The sequence below is a fragment of the Panthera pardus genome, unplaced genomic scaffold (genome assembly GCF_024362965.1).
Source record: "Panthera pardus isolate Hobbes unplaced genomic scaffold, ASM2436296v1 HiC_scaffold_16, whole genome shotgun sequence".
Classification (NCBI taxonomy): Eukaryota; Metazoa; Chordata; class Mammalia; order Carnivora; family Felidae; genus Panthera; species Panthera pardus.
The window spans coordinates 152,268,467-152,287,863 of record NW_026526721.1 but is presented as its reverse complement, the minus strand read 5'-3'; the positions used below and the strand labels follow the sequence as shown (position 1 = coordinate 152,287,863).

General features: G+C 42.9%; 1 protein-coding gene across 8 annotated transcripts in view; it reads left to right on the top strand.

Annotated features, from left to right (window-relative positions):
* The first annotated feature begins 6,801 nt into the window (after positions 1–6,801).
* GOLGA4 (golgin A4) overlaps positions 6,802–19,397 on the top strand; it is a 126,937-nt gene continuing 114,341 nt past the window's right edge. For 3 of the 8 annotated variants that reach the window (XM_019418687.2, XM_019418681.2, XM_019418678.2), the window contains exons 1-2: positions 6,803–7,184; positions 18,625–18,684. In XM_019418687.2, coding sequence (XP_019274232.2) covers positions 7,116–7,184; positions 18,625–18,684 — 129 coding nt within the window. In that variant the 5' untranslated portion in view covers positions 6,803–7,115. Of the gene's footprint in view, positions 7,185–18,624; positions 18,685–19,397 lie in introns of all 8 variants that reach the window. The other 5 variants (XM_053904014.1, XM_019418682.2, XM_019418679.2 and 2 more) reach the window with 2 other exon arrangements.

Here is a 19,397-nt window from a genome sequence, read left to right as displayed (position 1 = left end):
GCGGGGGAGGGTCAGAGAGAGAGGGAGACACAGAATCCGAAACAGGCTCCAGGCTCTGAGCTGTCCGCACAGAGCCCGACGCGGGGCTCGAACCCACGAACTGCGAGATCATGACCTGAGCCGAAGTCAGACGCCCAACCGAGTGAGCCACCCAGGCGCCCCTTGAGCACCTTTTATAGTACAAGTTTGCTGGTAAAAAATTATCTCAGCTTTCCTTTTTCTGAAAATGCCTTTGTTTGGCTTTCATTATAGATGAATACTTCTCAGCACTTTTTGGTTTGCTTCAGCATTTTAAAGATGCTGTTCTGTGCAGTCATCACTTTTGTTTTTCTGTATATAACATGTCTTTTTTCCTTTGGCTGCTTTTTAAGATCATCCGTGCTGTGGGGAAGAGTAAAGTAGCATACTTTCAATTCTCAAGGGAGACTTTGAGGAGGACAGGTGTGGAGGGCCACAGTCTACCATGGAATCTACTCCTGGGAACTCAGTTTCCTTCCCATGTGGCGTTACTCTAGCCTGAATAGCTCAGAGTATGATAAATGTAAAATTAAGAAATACTGAGTCTCCGGGGCGTCTGGCTGGCTCCGTCGGTTAAGCGGCCGACTTCGTCTCAGGTCATGATCTCGCGGTCTGTGAGTTCAAGCCTGGAGTCGGGCTCTGTGCTGACAGCTCGGAGCCTGGAACCTGCTTTGGATTCTGTGTCTCTCCATCTCTCGGCCCCTCCCCTGCTCATGCTCTGTGTCTTTCTGTCTCTCAATAATAAATAAACGTTAACAAAAATTTAATAATAATAAAAAAAAGAAATACTGAGTCTCCAAGACTGCCTGGATGGAGAAGGAGCATGGGCCAACTCCTGTGGTTAAAGGTAAGAGTTTTCGTAAAGGTTGGTGGAGATTTGCGCCGTAGAAGCTAGAAGAGAATGCACTTGCTGAGGGACGCTTATGGATAGAGACAGGGAATAAGATGAAGGTCTGGGAATGGATAATTTAAAGGTATATCCTCAGGGTACCTGGGTGGCTCAGTCAGTTGAGCTGTCGACCTCGGTCATGATCTCACAGTTCTGTTCATGACCTCATAGTTCGGTTCATGGGTTGGAGCCCCGCATCAGGTCCTGCACTGACAGCTCAGAGCCTGGAGCCTGCTTCAGATTCTGTGTCTCCCTCTATCTTGACCCCTCCCCTACTCGCTCTCTCTCTCTCTCTCTCTCAAAAACAAACATAAAAAAAATTTTAAGTTATATCCTTAATAGGATTAAGAATATTATAATATATAATATATGTAACATATATCATATTAAGGGCATAACTTTTTTTAAACCTTTCTTTCTTTCTTCTTTTCTTTCTTTTCTTTCTTTCTTTCTTTCTTTTCTTTCTTTCTTTTCTTTCTTTTCTTTCTTTCTTTTCTTTCTTTCTTTCTTTTCTTTCTTTCTTTTCTTTCTTTTCTTTCTTTCTTTTCTTTCTTTCTTTTCTTTCTTTCTTTTCTTTCTTTCTTTCTTTTCTTTCTTTCTTTCTTTCTTTTCTTTCTTTCTTTTCTTTCTTTTCTTTCTTTTCTTTCTTTCTTTTCTTTCTTTCTTTTCTTTCTTTCTTTCTTTCTTTTCTTTCTTTCTTTCTTTCTTTCTTTCTTTCTTTCTTTCTTTTCTTTCTTTCTTTCTTTTCTTTCTTTCTTTCTTTCTTTCTTTTCTTTCTTTCTTTTCTTTCTTTCTTTTCTTTCTTTCTTTTCTTTCTTTCTTTCTTTTCTTTCTTTCTTTCTTTTCTTTCTTTTCTTTCTTTCTTTCTTTCTTTCTTTCTTTCTTTCTTTCTTTCTTTCCTTCTTTCTTTTCTTTCTTTCTCTTTAAGTAATCTCCACACTCAACATGGGGCTGGAATTCACGACCCTGAGATCAGAGTCACACACTCTTCCTACTGAGACAACCAGGCACTCCAAAGATAAAACTTCTGATGAGTTTTTTCCTTCAATTATGGGAAAAGTTGTATTTAGCATGTAATTGTTTTTTAATATAGTTGACACACAACGTTACATTCGTCTCAGGTGGACCACTTAGTGATTTGACAGATTTATACATTTTGTTAGGTTCAGCACTTGTTGCCATCCGTTCCGTTAGATTGTTATTACAGTAGATTGACTGGATTCCTTATGCTGTGCCTTTTATTCCCATGACTTACTCATTCCTGGGAATGCCTGTATCTCCCACTTCCCTTGTTTATTTTGCCCAACTCCCCAACCCTGATTTAACATATAGTTTTAATTTCTTCCTTTAATATGGCATAATTCCTTTAGTGTTTTCCAGTCTGCTAATACATTTGATGAGTCCACATGTCTTGAGCAGGGCTGTAACAGAAGGAAATGAGAGCGAGTCCATTAGGTCATTCGGTATGTCCCCCAAATGCAACTTGCTTTTCTACTTCCTGCCGATTCTCATCCTGCAAAGTCCCTTAGAGGTACAGCATCAAGGTACCCAGGGAGACTACGGTCATGAGTTCCAGACTGAGAACAAAACCAATGAAGGGTTGGTTCCACCATTCCCCAAGGTGGAATGGGATTTAGTAGAGAGACTTTAGGAAGAACACATACCTTGGAAGATCAAGGAACACTCCATGTCCCTAAATTTACTTAGAGGGAGCTGTCCCTTAGGGGAAAAGGAAATGCTAATACCTGGGTTACATGAATTTTATAATATAATCTGAAAGATCTATAATAACATGTATACTTGTGACTGAATTTTAACTTTGCTTCCAATTAAATAAATGGAAATTAACAGTAAAATACCATTTGTCATCTTTTTATTGTCAAAACATTAAAAAAAATACGTTGGTAGAGGGAGCCTGGGTGGCTCAGTCGGTTAAGCGTCCGACTTCAGCTCAGGTCATAATCTCACAGTTTGTGAGTTCGAGCCCTGCGTCGGGCTCTGTGCTGATAGCTCGGAGCCTGGAGCCTGCTTTGGATTCTGTGTCTCCCTCTCTCTCTGCCGCTCCCCTGCTCATGCTCTGGCTCTCTCTGTATCAAAAATAAATAAAACATTAAAAAAAATATGTTGGTAGAAACATAAATTAGGATTCATTGTGGAGATCAAGTTGGCATTAACCATACATAATGAATGGATACTTTAATTACATTTCCAAAAATCCACTATTTTCCACAAAAACATACACACAAGTGCACATATTTGTAAAATTGTTCACTTTAATATTGTCTTTTTAATAGCAAAAAGTGGAGAGAAGCAAAATATCCATTAATACATGGGCATCACTACATTAATCATAAATTATACTTCATCCATTGTATAAAATACTATGTAGACATTAAGGAAACTGAAATACAGGCACTGATTAGAAATGATATTCGTAGCATGTTAATTGAGAAAGGCATGATGTAGAATATGTATGATCTGTTTCTGTAAAACTACAAATATATACAATTACATGTACACATAAATACATGTTTTCATAAATACAGAAACAAAATGGAAGGAATACAAACTAAATTATGAATAGGAGTTATTTGGGGCTAAGATTATACAAATTGACGCTTGAACAATGCAGGGGTCAGGGGTACCCACCTCATGCACTGTCGAAAAATCTGTAACTTTTGTCTCTTCCAAAATGTGAGCGCTTATGACAAAAGCCTTATGATGACGACAAATACAGTTGACCAAAAGCCTTATCGATAACACAGTCAACGAACACATATTTTGTATATTTTATGTATTATATCCTGCATTCTTATAATAAAGCAAGCTAGAGAAAAGAAGGTGTTATTAAGAAAATTGTAAGGAAAATACATTTACACTGCTCTACTGTAGTTACTGAAAAAAAATCCACGTGTAACTAGACCTGTTCAGTTCAAATCTGTGTCGTTCAACGGTCAACGGTACTTTTGTTTTTGTTACAGTGAGCATATATTACCTATGTAGTAAAATAAAAATACAGTGTGATACATATATTAACAGCATGTAAGACTGAGGTTGTTCAGACGGTAGGATGATTAGCCCCATCGGTGTGTGTGTAGGGAAGGGGTTTAGTGGTGGTGTTAGGAAACACTTGAAAGGGATGAGAACATGTAGGCAGGATTATCACGGATAGACGAGAAAGGTGGAAAAGAAGAAAAGTACAAAGTCGTGGAGGAAATAATTATACGGAATTCATGAAGATTTTCTTAATGTTTGTATAGCTACTACGTATAGCTTGGGGACTAAAAAAAAGAAAGGCAAGGAGGTACAGAAGCTGGATGTGGGGGTGCCTCGGTGACTCCGTTGGTTAAGTGTCTCACTCTTGATGTCGTCTCAGGTCACGATCTCATGGTTTGTGGGCTCAAGCCCCATGTCGGGTTCTGTGCTGACAGTTTGGAGCCTGCTTAAGAGTCTCTCTGTCCCTCCCCACCTCAAAAAAAAATTTTTTTTTTCTTTTTTAAAAAGCCAGATGTGCAAGAGAACCACAAGTTAATTTGAAATTCCTAGAGGTTTAATGTGTGAAGTATGGAGAGGGTGCAGCTGGAGGGAAAGCAGAACCCAGGCCGCCAAGGGTTTCTCGTGCTGCCTGAGAATTTGAATAGTGTTCTGCAGGACTGGAACACCACTGACGGGGTTTCGGCAGGAGAGTAACATCAGCTACGTAGGAGATATATTGGAGAGCAGCCAGTCCGGAAACTGGGAGATCATTTAAGTGGTGGAATGCAATGGAAATCGAAACTAACTAGTGGCAGGGTGAATAGGAAAGAGAATGGATTTGAGAAGTGTTTCAGAGTAAAAGACACAGGGTTTGGGGATTCTCCAGATCTGGGTGAAGAATGAGAGGCACGTTTTGACTCACTTCCGCGGTTTCACTTGGGGAACTGGGCAGATGGCGGTGACACCCGCCAAGGCATAAAATACAGACGGCAAAACGAGCTTGTGAGGAGGAGAAAATGCAGGAGGGTGAGAGGAAACACAGAAGGGGCAAGTCTGATGGTGACGGGAGGGGTGCAACAGTGGATGGCTTCAATTTCAGACATGTTGAATCGAGGTGACCGTGCACCGTTAAGAAAAGTTGTCCAATAGGCAGCTGGGTGTATTCTACATAATTCTGTAGAAATGTAGTGGCAGGCCCTGGACCAGGCACAAGCTGAGTTGTATGACAGCCATGGTTTTTGCCTTTTCAAACCTGACAGCCTAATGAAGATGCTATAATCTGGGGCTCACGGGAGAGGTCTGGACTAGAGCTCTCGACATACAGAGGGAGAGTATTAGAAGTAAAAAGAGAATGAAACTCCTAGAACTTCTAAGTATCGTTTACTGTGAGCTATACTCTATGCACTTCAAGCTTGACAACATACCCATGAAATGTTAAAAGGTTACAGATGAGGAAAATGAGGGGCAGGGAGTTGAGACTCAGAGGTCACAATCTGGCCTTTGGGCTGAATTTTATTCTAAGAGCTGTTGTGCTGCAGGGATTTAAAATTGCCTCTGGATGGGCTTGCGCTATCTAGTTTGTCACTTTCCCTCATTCTCCGTTGTCTTATACCACATGGGTGTCACTCGTGACCTTTCTGCTCCCTTCAGGAATGTGACCTTGTACTATGCGCCCAAAGGTCACAGTGATACAACTTTCTTGGTAAATATATAGGTGTTCACTCTGGGATAAGAGAGGACTTAGCCCAGCTGTCAATGCAGTGCTCACACTAGACCCTGCTCTGGCTCTCCCACATTTAGGGATCGTGCTATGGGATCTCACCGAAGAACTTGTTAGTAAATAAAATGGGCTAAAATGTGAATATCGGCATATATCCTCTCAGGTTCTGAAGCAATCTGGTATAGCATGCTGCCGAGATGGATTTGAGAGTTCACAGACGGTCTAAGTTCCGGGTGTTGGAAGAATTAGGCACATACACATTAAACTCTTTTAGGATGATTGCAGATACTAGGGGTGAACTTGGACCCTTTAAAAATTTGTGTATTCTACCGGCTGTGAATTCTTTAAAAAAATTTTTTAAAAAAATGTTTATTATTTATTTTTGAGAGAGAGAGAGACAGAGTGTGAGCAGGGGAGGGGCAGAGAGAGAGGGAGATACAGAATCCGAGGCAGCTCCAGGCTCGGAGCTGTCAGCACAGAGCTCCACACGGGGCTCGAACTCACGAACGGGGAGATCACGACCTGAGCTGAAGTCGGAAGCTTAACCGACTGAGCCACCCAGGCGCCCCATGTGAATTCTTTTAGCACCCCCGAAGACCCTGGCACTTAGAATGATAAAGATTTTTGAATGAACACGTGAATGTATACAATTTCGGTTAAATAAAAAAAAATCAGGGCAGATGTCCAAACGACTGAGATTTTCCAATATCGGCCTGGGACGTTTGGACCCTGGGAGGCTCGGGTCAGGTGCTTCTTGACCGCGGGGCGAGTCGAGGCAAGGAAAGAGGGCCCTTCTGCGGAGCAGCAGCGGTCCCAGGCACTGAAGATGCAGACTCTTAACCACAAGTACTAAACAAAAGCGCACCGTCCTTCGGAGCACAAGGCGGGTTCCCTGGCGACCCCCTTTCTCCCACCCCAGACGCTCGCCCCCGCGGCTCTTCGCGGCGGGCCCGTGCGGCCCGCCGTCCTCCGCCGAGGTGGCACCCTCCCCGCTGTGCTCTGCAGTGGCGGAGCCCCGGAGCGCGTCAGGGCAGCACTCCGACTCAGCCCCGAGGGCGTCTCTGCACGACGCGAATTCCGGCACCGCAGAGCGCGGCGTCCGGCCCCCCGCCGCCGCGTTCGAGAGCGACGCCCAGAGCGCGCATGTGCGGGTGCGACTCGGCGCTTGGCCCCTCCGGCGCTCCGTAGAGCTCCCTCGGCGAGCTCCACGTAGGCCGCGCAGGCGTCTTTGGCCCCCGGTTCACCTGCTGCCGTTGTCGCCGCCGCCGCCGCCGCCGCCGGGGCTGGATGGGGGGCATAGGCCAACCAGTGGCACCCAGAAGAAAGAGACGCGGCGGCGGCGACGCCGACACCCGCAGGCCGAGTGTCCCGATCCGCCTGCGAGCCCGAGGAGGAGGCGGCGAGGCCCGGCCCCCGCGGTCCCTGGTGTAGAGAAGCCGCCGTCCCCGCCGCGGCCGGGTCTCCGTGGACGCTCGCCCCTCCGGTCTCACACTCGGGACCCCGCGCTGCGCCATGTTCAGGAAGCTGAAGCAGAAGATCATCGAGGAGGAGCAGCTCCAGCAGGCGCTGGCCTCGACTCAGGTACTATGGCGCCGCTCTCTAGTTCCCGACCCCCCTCGATACTGGCTCGGGGGCCAGGGCGCGGGAGGGTTCTTTCGTGACCCTTGACCTGGAACTTGAGGATCGTCCCCAAACTCCGGACTGGGAATGAGCCCAGGACGGCCCGGGTCTTCTGTGTCGGGGACCCGCCCCCCCCCCCCTCTCCCCCCCATCCTCCAACTCCGTTCAGGAGAGTGGGTGGGGTGGCTGGATCCTTCGGGACGTCTGACCTCTGGTTTTCCCCCAACGCAACTACCCTCGCCTGAGAATACGTGACGAGGGCTCCGATCTTGCATGACCTTTGACCCGTACCGAAGGTTCCCCCCACGCGTCCGAGACCCCAGCTCAGGCGTGAGAGCAGGATGGGAAAACTTGGGTTCCTTGTCGTATCTGATGACTTCCCGTCACCGCCCGGGGGTTGAGCGTGCCAGGGCCAGGATCCCGCAAGACTCCTGACCTGTTAGGCGACTGTAGTGCCAAACCGTGGGGAGGGGAGGGCTGAGGGTCCGGCCGTTCCGGGCCAGGCTGCTCGCTGGAGCGTTGGACCTGAAAGGGGTGGCGGTGTGGCCCGCGTCCAAAGCCCGAGGCTGTCACGAGTTAGTCACTTCGCATAACTTGGTTGATCCGGGCCGGGCGGAGGGGCAGACGTCCCGAGGCCAGGCCAGGGTTGCGCCTGTCCCCAGCCGGGCGTTCTGCTTCTCCGAGAGCCGGGCTCCGTTCCTTTTTCTTGCATGCCGTGGCTTCAGGAAGTGACAGTTTCTAGGAAAAAGGGGGCGTGTTAGCATTGTTAAGTTAAAGAAACAGTCTCCTAGACTCCGCTGAGGATGTGTGTGTTGGTGCCTGCGGCAGTCGGTCTCTGGAGCAAAGATGAGGGCTTCTGCTGCCTTGCTTCCCGGCTTTTCTCAGCCTCAACGGACTGAGCCCCTCTCTCTCTCTATTTTAGAGTTTCTGTAAGAAAGGCTGAGTTTTGATTCATTTGGAGACATTTAAAAATACGTTTTAAAAAGATAGCAATTATCTTACACAGCTTTTTAACAACCGCGAAGCAACTGATTAACAATTATTAAATCGATTGTTGCATGGGGTTTATTCTGAAACTGTCAATCGAAGCTGTCCTCTCAAAAGCTAAAGCTCATGTACAGTAAAACTGAAATACATTGGAACATGACGCTGAAGGCTTGGTCATTCTCCTGAGTAAAATGTAAATAGTGATAACATTCAAATAGTAAGTATCTTACTGTTCGTGGCATTTACTGCAAGCTTTTCTAACTTTACAAAACAGGGTTCTTAAGAAACAAAAGTCTTAAAAGTGAGGTAGGGAGGAGGAACGTGGGGAAGCACCAGGTTAGTGGATGTAAAGCACTTACCTTTGGGAATGCGTAAAATATCATTGATCCAAGATTCCATCGCTGGGACTTTATCCTGAGAAAGTTTAGGATGTATTAAAAGGTTCGGCCTCATGGATTTTTATTGCAATGCTGTTTTAGTAGTTAAAAACTGGCTAGACATAGAAAATTGGTTAATAGGCTGTGTTCGGTAGTCGGCTATCACGCAGCCTTAACAAAAGCCAATATTCACTGGGTTCTTACTATGTGGGAGGCATTTTGCTTTGTATTTTGTGTGGATTCTTTTATTTCATTCTTACGTAAACCAAAGAGGTAGGTAGGCTTATAGATGGAGTGGGGTTCAGAGAGGCTAACTTGCCTGACGTCACACAGCTATTGCTAGAGCCCACAGAAAAGTAATAGTTAACGTGCAAAGGTATTTGTGTTAAAGGACAGATTAAGAAGCAGCATGTAAAGTGTGATCCCAGTTTTGTGGGGGAAAATGTATACAAAGGATATTTATATGCAGGCAGTGAGAATAGTTTAAGAGGGAAGTGCTCATGAGATATTATATTGTTATGTTAGAGAGGGAGAGCAAGAGCGTGCATGAGATATTATTATTGTTATTTTTATTTTAGAGAGGGAGAGCAAGAGTGTGAGGGGGGCAGGGGCAGAGGGAGAGAGAGAATCTTAAGCAGGCTCCACAGTCAGTGCAGAGCCTGGCCACAGAGCCGGATGCAGAGCCCGATGCAGGGCTCGATCCCACAACCTTGGGTCATGACCAGAGTGGAAACCAAGAGTCAGGTGCTCAGCCAGCCGAGCCACCCGGGTACCCCAGATTATTTTTCTTATAGATAATGTTTAGTTTTTCTTCATGAAAATGCATTGCTTGTGTGCATTAACTGAGAGGTCGTTTTTAGAATAGTAAAAAAGTTAGGTACAAGCTAACATTAAGTGAGACAGTACATCTGGATCAAATAAAATCACTTTGGGTAGACAAGATTTTTAAAAATCCTCTTTGATACTATGTATTTTTCAAGAACGAAAGAGTTAAGCTGTTAGTGATCATTTACAGATAGAAACTTGATTCTGTTCTGGTCTCAGATCTTCAGCTGTTAAGAACCCTTTAGGATGAGAAGTTCTAGATTATTGCTTTCAGATCTAATGTTTCTTTTTTTAAGGGTAAATTAAAAACAGAAAACTTTTTTGATGACAATCATTTTGCAGTAGGTTATACGTATACTTGTTTGCTTAAGCAAAGGATCTTGAATTTGTATATTATCATTTTTCATTAAAAAATTCTTTTTTTAATTTAACATTTTAATTTACTTTTGAGAGACAGAGAGCAGGGAGGGGAGGGACAGAGAGAGACACACACACAGAATCCAAAGCAGACTCCAGGCTCTGAGCTTTTAGCACAGAGCCCGACGTGGGGGCTTGAACCAATGAACCATGAGATCATGACCCAGCTGAAGTCTGACGCTTAACCAACTGAGCCACTCAGGCGTCCTCTTCATTTTTGAGTATAAATTATTTTGTGTTGAAGGCACCGTGCCCTTAAGAATTTAACAGGGTGTGAAAGGCATTTCCTTTTTATTCACTCAAGAGGTTTTGTTTGCTCTTGGGGCGCCTGGGTGGCTCAGTCGGGTAAGCTTCCCACTTCTGCTCAGGTCATGATCTCACGCTCCGTGAGTTCGAGCCCCGCGTCAGGCTCTGTACTGACAGTTCGGAGCCTGGCGCCTGCTTCGGATTCTGTGTCTCCCTCTCTCTCTGCCCCTCCCCTGCTCATGCTCTGTCTCTCTTTGTCTCAAAAATAAATTTGAAAAAATTAAAAAGAAATTAAAAAAAAAAGAGGTTTGTTTGCTCTTGGTCTAAAAAAGAGGTTTGTTTGCTCTTGGTCTACCTTTTGTAATTTTGTTACCTTCCTTGCCGTCTGCCTTGTGTCTTTCTTGTTTCTGCTTTTCAAGTGTCTCCAGCTTGAATCAAGACACATAAGCTTCTAAAATTTTGCGTTAAATAAGGGCAAGTACCTGAGGGATTCGTTAGTGTATTAACACAAATTTTGAGACATTTGTTTTGAGGTTTTTGGAGGCCTTTGTGTGCATACTTCCTGGTTCTCAGCTTGCTTTTCGTAGGTGAGGTGGCCTGATAGGCAGGTTTCCAGTAGATTGAGCTAGTAGGCGTTGGTAATTGTGGGATAGGTGAACCATTTTCTTTACAATATTTGTAAAATTTTTCAGCAGTAGTAATAGTGATATAGTGTAGGGTCCCTTAAGAGTTTGAAAACATTTAATAAAAGCAGGATAGCCTTCTAATATTCCCCAGTTGCTTCTGTTTGCTTGGTACTAAGAGTATTTGCATCCTTCCTTGCAGATATTATTTTAAGTAATTATTTAATCAACTCTGATGAAGCCTAATCACCAATTAAAAATGAAGTTAAAAATTTTTATTTTTTAAAAATTAATTTATTTTTGGTTAAGTAGGTTCCACACCCACCGCGGAGCCCAGCACGGGGCTTGAACTCGCAACTCTGGGATCAAGACCTGAGCTGAAATTTAAGAGTTGGATGCTCAACTGACTGAGCCACCCAGGCACCCCTAAGTTCTGTTTCTTGATGTATCTAATTTTTCTGGGTCACTTGTTGTATTTGTACTGATCATCTTGTTTTGCTTTTTTTTTTTTTTTTTTTTAAAGACAGATGCCTTGTGATTATTGTTTGTTCATTTATACTTATGAAGTCCTGGAGGGTGATTTATTTTGATAGATGACATGGGTTTTCTCTGCTCTTTCGTGCTTCTGTCCTGTGTGGAGAGTGCTTGTGGAAGTAAGACAATGCCTCCTGTGCCAGCCTAAACGAAGAGGGTCTACCTACTTTGAAAGGTGACCGTATAATTTATTCCGCTAACATTCTTGAGAGTGAAAGGGGACGCTACTAATAATGATCTTGGAACATAAACTGGCATGAACTGGGTGGGCCTGGGATTGCATTGGGCAAACGTGGCTATGTTGTTACCCTGCTGCTTTGTGGGACCAGCCCCCACTATTGAAGATCTGACTCCTACGAGGTAGGTTGCTTCTTACATTTTGCAGTTACTTTGGTCTGTAAATGTTTGGGTTGGAGGAGGCTGACCTCAAGTACCTGTGTGTTACACAAACCCTTAATTAATCCCTGAGAGCAATAATGAGAACAATAATTTCCCGTTCTAGTACTTTAAACCCATGATTTTTTTTTTTTCCTATTGGAAAAAGTTGCTGCTGCCTCTTCTTTAGCCTTCTGTGCAAATTTGGAGCTGTAGCTACCTTTGCCCTGATTTCTCAACCAACTTGAATCCTTTTGCCTTCGAGTCTTAAGAATTTTGTTTTGTCTTTTCACTGCTGTTCTCTGTCTTGTTCATGAGTTTTCATTAATCTGTTTTTCTATTTTTTTTTTTAAGCCTTTGTTTCAGTAAGTTTTGGGGAGGGAGAGGAAGTAAACAATAGCATTCAGTCTACATTCTTATACTAGAAACCCAATCACCATGATGTACTTAAACATAAATTCGAATTCTGGAATATTTGACTTTAAATTATAAATTCTCAACAAGTGTATGTTCCTTAGATTGTGAAGGTATTACTGATTTTTCTGTCTTATTTTATAGAATCACTGGGGTTCAGTTAGCATGTGCCATGTGACTGGCCTTCAGATATGCTGTTAACAATAGCTAGTGTCTGAAGGGTTGAGAATATCAGTCCACTTATTATTTCTTATCAACTATTGGATGAGATTTAAGATGAGAAATAGATCATCTCTTAGTCATGCTTTTAAATTTTGTTGGGTATTTTGTATTGAACGTGTTACCTATGATATTTAATTTAAATTTTAAAGTAAACATTTGCTTTTGTTTTTATCAAAAATAATGTACAGTTTTAAAAGGTCAAGTACTGCTAAAAGGGTATTATGCAATAAAAGAACCATTGTCTGCTCCAACCCTGCAGTCCTGTTCTCCATGTTCTCAATATTTTCTGTTTGCCCAGATATTTAACTTCATATTTCTAATAAAAAGATTTTGTTGCTTTGCTGGTTTGTTGATTTGTACATTATAAACTGTATTTACTGATTTCCCGCCAAGGTCGATGATTTTGGGAGCATTGATCCATTGTTTTCTGTTTGCAGTGTTGCTATTGAGAAGTCCATTGTCATTGTGCTGTTTTTTTTCTTTCTGGAGACTCTAGGATCTTCCTTTTATATTTTGTCTCAAGTTTCATGGTAAATATGCCTTTGAATGGATTTCTATATGCTTTGTTCTGGACACTCAGTGGGCATTGTTTGTGACTCCTGTGCTCACCTTCTTGGAAACTTGTAGATGTAATTTCTTTGATAATTCCCTCTCCTTTGTTTTTTGTCTTTTCTCTTGAGCTGCAGTTTGGTAGCTTTTATGCCTTCAGGATAGATTCTTTCACTTTTTTTGCCCTTTATTTTCCGTTTTTGGTTTTGTTGTTGTTGTTGTTTTGTGTGTGTGTGTGTGTGTGTGTGTGTGTGTGTTTGGATTTTTGTTTTGTTTTGCTCTACTTTTGGGAGATTGCTTCAACTTTCAAACTCAATTGAATTTTTAACTAATTTGGCTATCTTAAAATTTCTAAGGGTTGTTTCTTGCTGTCTTTTACTTTTTCATAGCATTATTCTTGTTATGTAGATATAATATTTTTAATATCTCAGAATAATGGTGATTTTTTTGTTTTGAAGTTTTCTTTTAATCTCTATTGTTTGTTTTTTCTAGGTTTTTTTTTTTTTTTTGGCTCCCTTTTTTACTTTGGGAACTTTATTAAGTGCTCTGGGCTATCAAGGGTGAGGCACTAAAAGTCTGATACTCTTTGGAAATGGCATGTGATGGCATAGAGACACTGGGGCTCACTGCTGGGTTACTGTTGGGGGAAATATCTTCATGCTGGTGACCAGAGTTCTTTCTAAAGAGGTCATTTGGTTTCTCCAGAGAAGCATGGTGTGTTTTAGAGAAAGGGTGAGGGGTTTTAAGCCAAGCTGCCAACTTTCTGAAGTAGGGCTAATTCACTGTGGATAGTATCACTTAATCCCTCCAAAGTACTTTGCCCTTCACTCCTATCTTACTATGCCTGGTTTCACCCAGTTTGGAGCCTCATTAGCTCCTGAAAATAAACCTCAGGTTCTTTAGAGGATCTGTAAGGTAGGACGGGGACCTGAGGATCTTTCAACCAATCTTTGTTTTTGATTCTCTCTCTTCACTTTGCATCTTGCATTTATACTTTTTGTTTTAAGTCCTAAGTCTTTTCATGGTCATGAGGATGAAAACAGGCTTGCTTCTCATCACTTTCCCATCTGTAGGTCCTTGGGGTTATAGTGTCCTCATCTGTGTTAAATATTTTACTGTTCTTTCATTCATACCAGTCTTCTGAAACTTGGCTGACAATTTTTAATTTCAAGGTAGAGAAAGTAGGTAGAGGTAGAAAGTAGAAAGAGGTAGAGAACGTATGAGCATATAGTCCATCTGCCATCTGTTTGTTTGACTGCAAGTTTCCTTAAATTACTTTTGGGTGAGTGGGTTTCACTATATTAAAGGACTTGTTTTGAGAGGTAAGCATTTATAACATGAACAGCAGTATTCATTTATGGCACTACTGTTTTAGATGTTGGGATACAGAAGGTGTTTTATTAAGGACACGTGAAAGCCCTGATAATTTTGGTAAGTAGGATATAAAGGTTTATATGAAGAATTAACTCCCAAGTTACTTTGGCTGTTCCAATAGAGTTGGAACATCAAATAGATTAGGAAGAGACTTTCACCAGGGCTGTGTTAAGGATTCTGTGGTGGTGCCCTTGCCATGATTGATTATCCATGGGTGCGGGAGGGAGCAGGGAAGCCAGATTTTGTTATGCTGTGTAGGAATAACATCTCATCTCTTTGGGGCATAACTTAAACCATGAAATAAGTCAAAAGGCAGCCAAAATTTTAATGTCACCAACCTCATATTCCATAGCGAATCTGAGTTATTCATAAGGAAGCTTTAAAAAAACCTTCATTTAAAGCTTCCTTATTCTTATTTTTTTAATGTTTATTTTCAAGAGAGAGAATGGGAGCCAGGGAAGGGTGGGGAGGGGGAGACAGGGGATCCAAAGCAGGCTCCGTGCTGTCAGCAGAGAGCTCGATGTGGGGCTTGAATTCACGAACCGCGAGATCAGGACCCGAGCCGAAGTCGGATGCTCATCCGACTGAGCCACCCAGGTGCCCCCTCCTCATGCTTATTTTGTCTAGAATTCCAATAAGTGTAATTATCCAGTTTCTAAACCAGTAGTAGGCTAAAATGAGTAGAGAAGACTTATACAAGTTGTGTGAGTGACAACTGACCTGGAAAATGTTAAATTATGTTCGGTTTCTTTTTGTCTTTAAAAGCTACAGTTTGTTAATTGATTTCAAAAAGTTATACATTCAAAATGGTTGAACCTCATTGTATCTCCAGAGCCTTTCAGGCACCAATGAGGTTTAACTGTTTTGGATCTATAACTCTATATAGATATCTATACCTATACTTATGTTTATATCTGTATTTTTCTAAATCTAACAATTCTGTCTCAATTCTTTCCATGAAAACTCCCAGATAATAGAGCCCCCAGTGAGTAAACTTTGGTTATCATAGTTTTGACTATATGTAGAACTTTTCAGGGGCACCTGGGTGGTTCAATCCGTTAAGCATCTGAGTCTTGGCTTTGGCTCAGGTCATGATCTCACGGTTTCGTGAGTTCAAGCCCCACATTGGGCTCTGCCCCGGCAGCTGGGAGCCTGCTTGGGATTCTTTCTCTTGTGCACGTGTACGCACTGTCTCTCAAAATAAATAAATAGAATTAAAAAAATACGTAGAACTTCTCAGTAATGTGAATAGCCAAAATTTGTGTTTTTGTCGTGTTTAGATTATATTGTTCAACCTAGAGTTAATGCTTTTTAGTTTTTATTTTTCAAGACAGCTAAAATACATAAGTATATTTGATGTACTCTAGATTTAAGAGTTAGTGGCTGTGTTTATATACATTCTTCTTACAAAGTGTGGCATGGTATGGTAAAAGCAGTTGAAGAGGGTTGTGGAATCAGTGGATTGAGCAGAGTTTTTTTTATTAAAAAAATTTTTTTTAAGGTTTTATTTACTTTTGAGAGAGAGAGAGAGAGAGACGGAGTACGAGTGGGGGAGGGGCTGAGAGAGAGGGAGACACAGAATCTGAAACAGGCTCCAGGCTCTGAGCTGTCAGCACAGACCCGACGTGGGGCTCGAACTCACAGACCGCGAGATCATGACCTGAGCCGAAGTTGGATGCTTAACTGACTGAGCCACCCAGGTGCCCTGTTTTTTTTTTTTTTTTTAAATGAAAGGTGGATTGAGCAGATTTTTTTTTTAAATGAAAGAACAGCTGGGTCAGGAAATATGACACGTATGTCAAAAAGATAAAGGTTCTATAAAACTTTTGTTTTTGAGGTGTCTGTGTAAAATTTTTAAAATTTTTGTTTTTTAAGTTCATTTATTTTGAGAGAGACAGCATGAGTGGGGGAAGAGAAGAGAGAGAGGGAGAGAGAGCAAATCTTGTTTTAATTTTTTTTTAATTTTAAATTTTGTTTTTTTTTGTTTTTCTTACTAAAAAAAATTTTTTTTTAACGTTTATTTATTATTGAGAGACAGAGCGTGAACAGGGGAGGGGCAGAGAGAGAGGGAGACACAGAATCAGAAGCAGGCTCCAGGCTCTGAGCTGTCAGCACAGAGCCCAATGCAGGGCTTGAACTCACAAACTGTGAGATTGTGACCTGAGCCGAACTCGGACACTTAACCGACTGAGCCACCCAGGTGCCCCTAAATTTTGTTTTTTAAGTTTATATATTTATTTTGAGAGAGACAGAGACAGCACGAGTGGGGGAAGGGAAGAGAGAGAGGGAGAGAGAGAGACTCTCAAGCAGGCTCCCAGCTGCCAGCACAGAGCCCAGTGTGGGGCTTGAACTTACAAAACCGTGAGATCATGACCTGAGCTGAAACCAAGAGTCAGATGCTTCACCGACTGGGCCACCCAGGTGCCCCTAAAATGGGTGTTTTGTTTTGTGTTTTTACATTGTGGGTCCCAGTGAAAAATCTGAGAAACAGTGATCTAAAGAATACCAGGGAAGTGGATGAGGGAATCAGAAGACCTGTGTCCTGGGGCGCCTGGGTGGCTCAGTCGGTTAAGCGTCTGACTTCAGCTCAGGTCATGATCTCACGGTCTGTGAGTTCGAGCCCCGTGTCGGGCTCTGGGCTGATGGCTCGGGGCCTGGAGCCTGCTTCTGATTCTGTGTCTCCCTCTCTCTCTCTGCCCCTCCCCTGTTCATGCTCTGTCTCTCTCTGTCTCAAAAATAAATAAACGTTAAAAAAAAAATTAAAAAGAAAAAAAGTAGTTAAAAAAAAAAAAAAAAAAAAAAAGAAGACCTGTGTCCTAACCCGGAACCCAGATGCAGCCAGGGCAAGCTACATAAGCATTCTGAGCTTCTTATTTTCTCATCAGACAGGAGAAATTGGGGATGATAATATCTGCTCTGCTCACGTTTCAGATTGGTTGTGGGGATCAGAAGAGACAAAGTATTTAAAAGCATTTGTTGGGGTGCCTGGTTGACTCAGTTGGTAGAGCATGTGACTCTTGATCTGAGGGTTGTGAGTTCAAGCCCCACGTTGGGCATGGAACCTACCTTAATAAAAAGGATTTACAATTACAGAGCACTTACTTATTTAACAGTGCCTTCTAGGTGCTATGCCAAGTGTTGCATTTGCCTTGAAGGGTAGATGTAGTCTCTGTGCCATAAGGTAGAGAGGCATGTACTCCTAGGAGAGCGGTAGTGTCTATAGGAAGGCATTTCTGGAGAGAGGGTGACATCTGAGCAGAGTCTTGATGGGTAATGAAAAGTCGCGGCATAGGGACAAGCCAGTTAAGGCTCATTCTTCCCAAGGCTTATACAAGGGATTGCATATGTTTCTAATGTTGCATAACAAATTACTGCAATCTTAGCGCCTAATAACCCAGTTGTTACTTCATAGTCTGCAGGTCAGAAGTCTGGATGGGTGACTGGCTTCTCTACTAAGAGCCTCACAGGGTGTCAACCCGACCGGGTTCTCCTCTGGAGCTTGCAGTGTTCTTTCATGCTCACGTGCCCGTAGTAGAAGTCAGTCGTCCGTGGTCGTAGCACTGAGGTCCTTACTTCTTCCTGGCTATTGAAGGGGGCCACTCAGCCCCTAGAGGCTACCTGGAGCCCCGTGTCACTTGGCCCTCATAGGCACTTGCTTTCTTTTAGGATAGCAGGAGTGCATCTCTCTGCCTTCTGCCTCTGCCTTCTAGACTCTTCTTTGAAGGGCTTCTGTGATGAGGCTAGACCATCCAGCTCATCTTGTGATTGACTCAAAAACTACTGATTAGTAGCCTTAAACATGCCTGTAGGAGTTCCTTTTACTATGTAATGTGAGATAATCAGGGGAGTGATCTCATCATACTCACAGGGTGAGGGTCATTTGGGGTCATCTTAGAATTCTGCCTACCACAGTGACTGAAAGATTTTTCTTACTGAAATTGAGGCCTATGGTTAGTTAATCATCCATTGGTGGGCAATAAAGATATTAATTGTGACGAGTAGCTTAGAAACCTATCTAGATTTCTCATGGCTATGAGAATTAATTAGACCGAGTTTAGTTTGAAGGAATCTAAATCCATTGATATTTTGATTTTTTTTTTTTTTTAGTTTATTTATTTATTTTGAGAGAGAGCGAGCGAGCAGGGGAGGGGTAGAAAGAGAGGGAGAGGGAGTGAGAGAGAATCCCAAGCAGGCTCCGCAGTGTCCGTGCAGAGCCTGAAGCGGGTCTCAAACTCGTGAACTGTGAGATCGTGACCTGAGCCGAAGTCGAGAGTCAGGCACTCAACCGACTGAGCCACCCAGATATTCCTGAACCCATTTACGTTTTGAAGTGAGGATATCCCATTAAAGATCCAGGACCTTCCTTCGGATAAATGCTCAAGTACAGTTAGTTTTTATGCATGTTTTATATTTTACAGTCCTATGTGATGTCTGCGATCCTTACTCTTGCAACTCCAGGGGAAGACCTACCAGCCATCAGGCCAAGCCTGCCAAGCGGTACTAACTTTTCTGAAGACGGTGTGTTTTATGACCTGTTCTTCAACTTTGTAAATCCAACATTTGATTTTGCCAGTTAATCCGGAGCTGATGCAGCTGTCAGTTACTGATGAGGCTCACATGAAGCCAAAGCATAAAGACGTGATGACAATTGTAAACCTTTACTGTGCGGGGGTGTACTTTTCAAGTGATTGGATGGTTACTGTCTGCGGGAGCCCTTGCCAGGCATCTGGGAAGCTGCATTAATCCCTCCTGTGCACAACTGCAGGAAGCTTTGTCTCCATCGTTCACCAGACGATAAACTTTTAAATTTGCATGCCTGTTTCCTCACATCCCTCACTTATGACTCAGAGTTTCATATGGGTGTATTCATTGGTGGAGCTCAGGTCACCTGCCCGAGGTGAAAGGGAGCCTGGGTTAGTAAGCTTTGAGTTCTAAGTTATGAACTTACAAGAGCTGTTTAGAAATAAAAAAAGGTTATTAGATTTTTGTCATTATTTTGTTGACATCCCCCCCCCCCCCCCCCCGCCCTGGTCCCAATTAAAATTATCCTTTTGATTTCTGCTTTTGACATAAAATACTCTTTCCCATTCAGTGATTGCAGAAATAGACTCTCCTCTCTTCTTTTATATTGCAGTTTTTAAAAAATCATGGGTTAGATAGGTGATGGGGAGTAAGGAGGGCACTTGTGATGAGCACAGGGTGTTACATGGAAGGTGCTGAATCACTATCTT